Genomic DNA, 9,210 nt, shown 5'->3' with positions numbered 1-9,210 from the left:
GTATAAAGTTTTAATGTTAAAAGAAATTGTGAAAAATGTTCCACATTTAACTGGTGGAACTAAATAGTGGTGATGATTACTGTTGCTAATGATTACCTGTTTCACTACCCTTAAATGACAGCTATAACATTAACATGTTATGTCTCGAACTTTCTGTGACACTATTAAACTGCTTCAGAAGAGAAATAGAAACAAATATGAAGTTGTAAGCAGACAGTTTTATGTGTTATTCAGACATACAGTAATAAACTGATGTTACAATTTTAAGTCACAGTAAATTAACATCTTTGGGGGAAAAAAAGCCTGATTATTTAATAAAAATGTGCAAATCACAAGCATCTCATCTGTTAGCCATAGGTCTGTAACCCATCTCTCCCTCCAGCTGCTCTGCAGTGAGGGAGCCCAGCAGAGGCTGACAGTCTGGATTGAAGACAGAATAAGCGCTCAGTTCTCCGGGCTTGCGGGCCGCTGGGCTCCGGAGCCCTTCGTAGAGCCAGTAGAAGAGAGAGATGACGAAGAAGGGCAGACCAAACTCCAGTTCAACAAACAGGCCGAGCAGCACCAGCCAAAGCAGCACTTTGAGCAAAGTAAGGTTGGAGATGACAAACTGTCTCGACGCCAGCCATCTTCCCAGAGCGGTGTCCAACAGCCAGTCGCTACGGTCCTGCAGGAAGACATGGTAAAGTTCATGATCTCGGTCGGTGGTTCCCCACCTGGGGATGAGAACACTCCTGCGGTGTTGCAAAGTGTCACAAAATGACAGGAAAGAGAAGGAAATGCAGGTTTCTGCTATGCAAAAATGCTAACTTTTTAGTTTGAAATTAGTTGTTAGTTATCTTGCCTGGGTTTGAGAGCTGTGAGCCGCAGCTCGGTTGTTTTCTGTCTGTTGCCTGTCAGCTCTTGATGCTGTTTCAGGCTGAGCAGCTACTGTCGGAGCTGTGTCCTGTGGACCAGCGCCCTGATCCGTTTTAGCAGCATTTTCAGCCTGTCGTCGAGCTCTGAACTCCGCAAGCTTCTGCTCCATCGACACTCAATATCCACTAACGTTGTCAGATCCGCGTGAAAAAGCAGTTGCTAAAACGACTCATTCAGAACTTCTTGATATTAGCTTTGCTTTGACTAAGCTTTGTAAAAACAGAAAATACATTCACATCGACTGTCTTTCGCTTTAACTTCCACTTCAGCTACATTTTGGAGAAATTTCACCATGCTACAAGCTTAGCAAGAACTTTGTTTACCTTTCGCGTCGGCGTCTACCGGAAAGATGGACTTCCTGTCGTAAAAAGCTGTCTTCTGTCGTAAAAAGGCGTCGTTTACTAGCAACATTTCAAGGCTCTGCTACAAGCTAGGTTGTTTTCCTCAGTGGTGAGTTTTCGAACCTCTACACTTAGATTTTCATTGTCTGATTTATTCTTCAATTAACATATGTGTTGTGGTTGTATTATGTTGATTGTGGCTGCCTCTTAAGCTAACGTCAGATAACAGTTTCTAATGTATCGACAGAGAAAGTAAACGATGAACAAACATTAAACATGTCCAGCTCGTCATCACAACACCACGTCTCATTTAGGCTTCCTTGTAATTGTAGAAGACTAGTTAACGTTTGGTGAACTATAGTCAGTGAGGCTAAAAGCAGCAGAGGGAGAAGTACTCAGATCCTTCACTGAAGTAAAAGTAGAAATACCATCTTTCTGCAGTCCATCTTTCCTTTTAGTCTATCTTTCTGGATAGACTAATCGATTAATGGTCTCAGCCCTACATCTAAAGTTACTTCATTTTCTTTAAGCAATCCAGAAGGCGATTTAAGTTTCTTATAATTATTGCAAGTTCTGAACTTTGTCTGCATCAGTCCTGTATTATCTTTTCTGTTTATTTTGTTTACTGTAAATATTCGGTTGCTCTCTCTCTTTACTCTCCAGACATGGCCTCAGCTCCAGCACAACAGCCCACCCTGACTGTTGAGCAAACCAGAGGTAAGAAGAATTAGTACAGAGCTATACAATAGCTATACAATAGCTCTTTTGCTCTTTGATAAATGTTTGACATTTGCAGCATTTCATTCTTACGGTTTCATTCGCCTGATGTTTTTCTTGTTTCACAGTGGTGCTGAGTGAGGTGATCCAGGCCTTCTCTGCACCAGAAAATGCTGCCCGGATGGAGGAGGCTCGAGAGAGTGCCTGCAACGACATGGGAAAGATGCTGCAGCTGGTGCTTCCTGTGGCCACCCAGATTCAGCAAGAGGTTATCAAAGCCTATGGATTCAACAATGAAGGGGAGGGTAAGGCAGCATTTTCTAACCCTTACATGTAGATTTAGGCCCTCATCACTTGACTGGATGCCGATATGTTATTCAGAAATTTAATAAATACATATGCATATACTGTAGACAGCTTCTTAGATTACAGATTTCCCCTAAGCTCTTGCACCAAACAAGACTATTCATAACTTCAGAGCTAATGTAAAACCATTTCCACTGAACTTTAGGAACTGCCACATGCTACTACTCACACAGATGGCAAGTCATTCAGAGTAGAGGACACAATTGACTCTGCTTCACTTTCAGGTGTCCTAAAATTTGCCAGACTGGTGAAGATGTATGAAACCCAGGACCCTGAAATTGCAGCCATGTCGGCTAAACTTAAGTCTCTCCTCCTGCCACCTCTGTCGACACCACCTATAGGAGGTGCCATTCCAGCTTCATAGGAAATATTTACATTCATTGGTCAACTGCAAGGTTCCTTTCACTTAATGTTTTGGATGTGTGTGACTGTGTTTCTGAGATCATGTCTAGAGATTAAGGAAAAGTTAGATTCAAACTCAGTACACTAATATGCTCCAGCAAAGATTAAACACATACCTTTTCTACGTTACAGTTTCATTTAAAGTATCCTTGCAAAACTTGTTAAATTATTGCTTTCGAAATAATTCAGTATTTATTTGTTACATGTTACAAAATCACCATTTTCTTATGTGATTAAACCTTAAACATTTCCTTTAATGCCATCTTTTATATCATTCTTTTATACCATTTTTATATTCTGTCAAATGTTTGTCATTTTTTGTTATATATTGAAATTAAAATGTTTTCTGTGAATCTCTGTGTGGTATTAATGGAGAAAATGTGGGGGAAACAATAACTTACATTATACTTAACTTTATTATTGCAATAAGGATTTGGCAGCAACATCTTCACGTGTTAACAAGGTTTTTAAAAATACTGATGCGATTACACACATTTACATATATACATTTCCTCAAAGGCAACGGTCCTCAGACAGTCTCTGTAGTTTTTAAGGTTAAAACATCACTATTACAGAATATAAAATCTGGATTCATGTCTGCTCTCTTCCTTTGTGGGTTTTGGTTTTGGGTGCATGCAGACATGACAATACTGTATAATGGCAGGAGAGGATTATGCCTGAAAATAAGTTTTTTATTAGTCAAGATAAATGCAGTTTAAGTGCCCCAAATTCTGAAATCATCCACTTAAAAATACATCACAGCATTACATTAATCATAAAATAATATATATATTTTTTAAAAAGGCAAACAGTGCAAAACCAGTGCACCCAGCACCCAGTAACAAATGTGAAAGTAACTGTTGAACAGGTAATTAGTCAGCTATACTTAGTTAATTTAAATATTTTTGTGTCCTGTGCATATTCACCCAGCAGCTATTGGGATCCCGTGTCAATGTAATGTACAATATGTAGAAAAATAAAAGTATTCCAAGGGCAAAACACTAGTTTCTTTCATCTGGGTGTCAGCCAAGAGCCGTTTCTGAGTGACAGAGACTGTACTGATACATAAAATCATATCATAAAGTCTAATATTGCTAATACATTTTAAATCCTGGCTGGAGAGCTTGTTGTGAACAAAGCTCCCTCTTGTGGTGAACAGTGTTTAAGTCCCTCAGCTCCAGTCACAGTCAATGATAGAAAAGAATCACGAGAGAAGACGACTTCACATCTCAAAGTGACGGAAAATGCTTTCGACATAACCCAGTACCCTCTGCCAGTCCGGCCCGTCTGCCTTCAGCATCTCCTTCACTGTCTGTCACACAGTTCACATGAAAAGATGAAGGTTGTAAGAACAGAAGACGAGATAAATCTCCTCTGTGATAAGACTATCAAAGAAAACCACACTTATATTCTACACTAATCACAAATCTCAAGCAAGAAAGGTATTTAAAGTTGCACAATTTCTAATTTTCCAAAGATATTTGGTAAAAACCTGAATCAAACATTAGAAATGAACTGTGCAAAAAATCTCTTACCAGTGTGGCTGTGATTCCCACACTCTCTCCTGTCTTAAAAGCCAGGTCCAGATTTCCCCTCTGTGAAAACACAACATTCAACTCAGAAGCTGCTTTTGTATTAACTCAGGTTCAGATTTTTACCTTTCAGGTATAGATTCTTATAGAACAACTAAAATGTTTTGGTCCTCAGATCTATATTAGGTGAAATTCAGTCTGGTGAATATTTTTTATTTTTGTTTGGTTCTTCCACAGTCAGTTTATAATCCAACACACCTGGAGTGACTTTTGCAGTGATGTGTGGATTTTTTAATCGGTGGGTGATTGTGACTGTTCAACTTGTAATACTAGTTTTATGACTTCTGTGGTATTGGTCTTCATAAAAGAATTCAAGTCTAAATCAGCATATTACTGAAAGTGTTTTTCTTTTGAGAATCACCAGCAGTGGTTTTACCTTGTCTTCTGGGTTGAGGCTGTCATAGGGGATGTGACTTGGTAAATATGTGTGATAAACAGCACAGAATGCCAAACCATCTTCCCAGCTGCTACTGAAGTTGGTGATCTCAATATTCTGTTATAAAAGCACATTGGATGATGAGAAGATTTCATTTGTAAGAAGGTACCTTTGTTCCCTGTGTGGAATTCCACTTGATCTCACAGACTGCGATTGATTTAAAAACTCTCTAACCTTGTAACCTTGTGTACGACTTTGGCACCAGCGCAGCAGGGAGTTTCTTCTGGAGCCGCCGTGACGCCGCAGCAGAGCACTGAAACCATCCTGAGGTCTGGGAAAACATTTCAAAGACGAATCAGTTCACAGTTATGCACTGTAAAGTGCTTAAGGAAAAACTTAATTTGAATAGCAATTTTCTTAACATAGTTACAAAGCACTTAAAGAACATGAGAATGAAATTACACAGTGGAAAATAAAACCACATATAATGAGATTTAAAACAATAGAATAATATGGTCCAGGAGATACAGAATCATACAAGTACATTTAAAGGCAATTTTAGCTTTAGTTTAGAAAAAAGGCAGCAGCATTCAAAATTGTCCACAGTTCAGGTTTCATCCTCTGCAGCAGACTCAGGCTCAGGACTGCAAGAAAAGCTTTTTCTGCAGACTCATATTTGCGAAGTTCAACCTGAGCATTGTGGGGAGGTTTGAATGTGATTTCATGGCTGATTTGATTCACTCATGCTAAACATTTATCAGTCTAAGGGGGCTGCTGACTCTTCAGTATCAACAAATAAAAAAAAAGCCTAATAGTGACTTACTTGAAGGAATCTGTGCTTTGGTCTTCATCCTGTTTTCCTGCAAGACGCAAATGCAGCCACAGTCACACAGCTGTGCACTTACTAAACTGTCAAAAACACATAATGGTGGTTTGGTAATTGTAAACTCACCTGTATAGAAGCTGGACCAACTGTCCTGGCGCTGTAAAATGCGGTCCATCCTTCTCCCTTTCGTTGGCTGCTCTTTCTGGAAGAATTAAGAAATGACACAATGGTCTGATTCCACACAGGCCAAAAACAATCCTATCATCCTTCGAGTCATTTAGAAATGACACACATATATAAATACATATAATCCTGATAATGTAATAAACATGTTCAGCAGCTGCCATACCTTGCATAGTGGCAATGTTGTGCTTGTGTTTTTTGAGGTCCCATTTTGACTGGAGGAGTCCGTTGAGAGTGGGAGACGAGATAAACTCCTAAAAGACAAAAACATTGCATGTTCGATGAAATTTTGTTGTGATGTGAAGAGTGGGAACTTTCACGTAGACTCACCAAGATCTTTCAGACAGCATCACAATCCTCCTTGGATCTTTCTGCCCTCGTCCCTCTTCTTTCTTTTTCTCCAGTGCAGCTAAACTACGGAGGTATCCCTCTGCTACCCCCTTCCCTGTTAGCTGCATGCTTCCTGATCCATTTGCCTCCTCAGGATCATGGCCTGCACCTTTAGTTTCCACATTTTGATTTGCTTCATTCATATCCTCATCCTGCTTTTCCACATGTTTAGCTTCAGTCTGTGCTTCAACTTCCTCCATAACTTTCAGTGTTTCCTCCCTCTGCACCTCCTCAGAGTCTCGTCTCTCGGCCTGTTCATCACTACCTGTTATGTCATTCACCCTGCTGGCGTTTCTCAGAGCATCCAGCTCGGCTCGCTCCTGCTGCTGCTGCAGGGTGAGCTCAGTCAGTTTGCAGCAGACGTCTCTGTGCTCGGCTCTCAGACTCTCCAGTTCTTGGTCCTTCTCCTGCTGTCTGCTGAGGGCCTGGGACAGCTGCTCCTCCACAGCCCTGTGGCTCTCCTGGAGTAAACCCAGAGCCTGCTCCGACTCGACCCGCAGCCGGTCGGCCACAGACACCGCGACCTGCAGGTCGCACTGGAACTGATGCCACTCCAACCTCTCTGTCTGTGGAGGAGAACACAAAGAACACCAAATGGAAAAGAAACACTGTTATCTGAATGTATGAGATACTCCCACTCAAAGAGACTCTCAGTGTCCTTTGGAGTCCTGGATAATATGGTAAATATGATAAATGGTGCCTCTGATTTTTTATTGTGTAATTTTTCTTTTTCATAAATTCAATACCCTAAGGAACAAGAAAGTGATCAATATTTTTCAGCACAACCTGGGCTGTTTGATGCATGCTGCAGTGCAAAGAAAAATAAATCTGACACTTTTGCACAAAGGTGTCGTTTGTCTTCAAGTTTATATTGCACAGCAACTAAATACGAGCTTCAAGATTATTTTTTAGGGCCAAAGAGTCATTACAACTCACCCTCAGTGTCTCCCTCAGTGTGTCCACCTCCTCAACCAGCTCATCTCTCTCTGTTATCAAGCGCCTGAGCAGCTCTGACAGACAGGTCAAAAGCAAAAAGCACACAAGTTTGTGAGTGAAAGTAGATTTAAGTCTAACAGCTTGTAGCATGTAGCATCATCTCATAAAAGGTTGCAATATGGGAAATGTAGGGTCCAGTGTTTAAGGAGACACTTTGACAATCAAACAACAAGTGATGCCCTTCATCTACATTTAGTTTAAGACAAAGGAGGAGGCAAACTCTGCTAGTTTCCATAAAAGTGCCTTTAAAGAAGCAAAGAAAAAAAACCCCAATGAGGATAGAGGGCCTACCTACTGCTCCTGTGGTAACATCAGTGTTGGGGGTCAGGCCTAGTGGGGCACTGTAGTGCTCCATCAGACTGAGCAAAACCAGGGTCATCTCCTCTCCAGCTCTCTCTGATGCAGCCTGTGGCTCCAGTCCACTATCTCTCTCCTGCCAGCTCTGCTCTGAGGGTGATCCTCTGGACGGAGGCAGAGACGCCGGGCTGCCCGCTGCCTTTCCGTGTCCCGCTGCTGCATCACTCACGTTTGTCTCTGAGGGGGCGATGCTGTCTACACTTATCACGGCCCATTCTGAGGGAGCAGACAGTTTCTGCGTCCAGTCTGCGATTGGAGAGGCGGAGGAGGGGGTGGCGCTGCCAGCCGGTGATGGCGTCTGTGCCTTTTCATTAGAGGAGGCTGCAGAGGATAAGGCCATGGCAGTCAGCTCTGCCTCTGAGGGTGTGGTGGGAGGCGTGTGGAAGAAATCTAAAGGAGAACCTGAGAGGGGGAAATAAATCATAAAGCAGAAGAGGAGCAAAAGAAAGAGAAAAGCATAGAGGTAAAAAAAAAAAAAGAAAAACACCACTGCCCTGAGCTTTAAAATCATCTAATATAAGTTGAAAAATGTGCTGAATGCAAAGCCCCCCTCTTCTTTTCCTCGATGCAGATGTAAGCACTGAGTGTCCACTCCCTTATTTACTGTCCTGGGCTGACTGATGCAGCAAAAAGCCTCTCCTGCCAATGTCTTGGCTGGCAAACACACACACAAACACACACATACACACACACACATACACACACACACACACTGTTCCCCCATGTGGCAAGATCCAGGAAGGGAGGCAATTCTACCCTGATCTACTATCTCACAGCTGCTCTCGCTGCTACCACCAGGCGATTACACCCATCATCAGTGCTACCAGTCTTCCACAGACATTTTCATATATTAAGAGAAATGTTGCTGAATTACTATCTGTTTTACTTGGTATCCGGATTATGACGCATCATCTAAAGTGTCACCTGTCACGGACAGCTAATGCTGCATGCCATTTACGGTGCACTGATTATTAACTCCTGCAGACTTCGGCAGGCTACAGGGACCTCCACCTTCCTCCATCTGCCTCGACTCAGATCTTTTCACACTTCCCCTCCTTGTCCTTGTGTAGTACCGCAGGATTGTGCAGGCTCATCATTTCCCTGGCAGCAGCATGATGTAGCCTGTTCAGCTACGGCAGTGGAGCTATTCTCATCCTCCAGTCTAAGCCCACTTCCTGCATACTGACAGCCAAGAGATGAAAGCTGGGAGCAGCATTTTAAACAGCTGTGAGTGAGAATTAACCAGAGCGAGCGGCCGACTGAATGTCTTCAGTTAGAAAACAAGATCTGTATCTGCACCGGGCCATTTCACACGTTAGCTGAGCCAAATGACAGTTCAAGTCTGTGGTGCTTTGAACTGAATGATACCTAAGGCATGAAAGAGGCTTAAAGATCTGACGCAGCTGAATTCAACTTTCACTGAATCCTCTTGAGACACAGTTCTGATTCATCACGTCTCATGTCCCAAGAGATGTTTCTGTCATCATACAGTACCTCACACCAGAATTTCATCTGGACAAACTGTGTAAATCTACAGAGAATCATTCAATGGAACTGTGATGCTCACGTTTACAGCAGCCCCACTTTGTGATTTAGCTTGTACAGGTCTAAATTTACAAAAACATTATTGCAAAAAGATGTGGTTGAATTAAGCATTTTGGCTTTCTTAGAAATAGGAGTATTTCCTTAAAGACACAGATATAGACTTAATTTCATGCAAACATGATTTCCAGTGCCAGTTTACCCATT

At 41.9% G+C, this 9,210-nt stretch overlaps 2 protein-coding genes across 2 annotated transcripts; one reads left to right on the top strand and one right to left on the bottom strand.

Annotated features, from left to right (window-relative positions):
- Positions 1–204: 204 nt before the first annotated feature.
- saysd1 (SAYSVFN motif domain containing 1) lies at positions 205–1,246 on the bottom strand. Its single transcript, XM_041063679.1, has 2 exons — positions 842–1,246; positions 205–664 (listed from the first exon to the last, which is right to left on the bottom strand). The coding sequence occupies exons 1-2, from the start codon at positions 1,022–1,024 to the stop codon at positions 341–343; spliced, it is 507 nt and encodes a 168-aa protein (XP_040919613.1). The 5' UTR covers positions 1,025–1,246; the 3' UTR covers positions 205–340.
- Positions 1,244–3,082, top strand: grcc10 (gene rich cluster, C10 gene). The gene is made up of 4 exons (XM_041063680.1): positions 1,244–1,365; positions 1,920–1,973; positions 2,102–2,278; positions 2,564–3,082. The coding sequence occupies exons 2-4, from the start codon at positions 1,922–1,924 to the stop codon at positions 2,701–2,703; spliced, it is 369 nt and encodes a 122-aa protein (XP_040919614.1). The 5' UTR covers positions 1,244–1,365; positions 1,920–1,921; the 3' UTR covers positions 2,704–3,082.
- Positions 3,083–9,210: the final 6,128 nt, after the last annotated feature.

The sequence above is a fragment of the Toxotes jaculatrix genome, chromosome 19 (assembly GCF_017976425.1).
Source record: "Toxotes jaculatrix isolate fToxJac2 chromosome 19, fToxJac2.pri, whole genome shotgun sequence".
Classification (NCBI taxonomy): Eukaryota; Metazoa; Chordata; class Actinopteri; family Toxotidae; genus Toxotes; species Toxotes jaculatrix.
This window is presented reverse-complemented; position numbering and strand designations above follow the sequence as displayed.

Excerpts from the sequence above, each read along its gene's own strand:
- saysd1 (XM_041063679.1), bottom strand. The coding sequence starts at position 1,024 with ATGGAGCAGAAGCTTGCGGAGTTCAGAGCTCGACGACAGGCTGAAAAT. Across the intron at positions 665-841 it reads CTCACAGCTCTCAAACCCAG|GACCGTAGCGACTGGCTGTT; the intron begins GCAAGATAACTA and ends GTCTTCCTGCAG.
- grcc10 (XM_041063680.1), top strand. The coding sequence starts at position 1,922 with ATGGCCTCAGCTCCAGCACAACAGCCCACCCTGACTGTTGAGCAAACC. Across the intron at positions 1,974-2,101 it reads GACTGTTGAGCAAACCAGAG|TGGTGCTGAGTGAGGTGATC; the intron begins GTAAGAAGAATT and ends CTTGTTTCACAG. Across the intron at positions 2,279-2,563 it reads ATTCAACAATGAAGGGGAGG|GTGTCCTAAAATTTGCCAGA; the intron begins GTAAGGCAGCAT and ends CTTCACTTTCAG.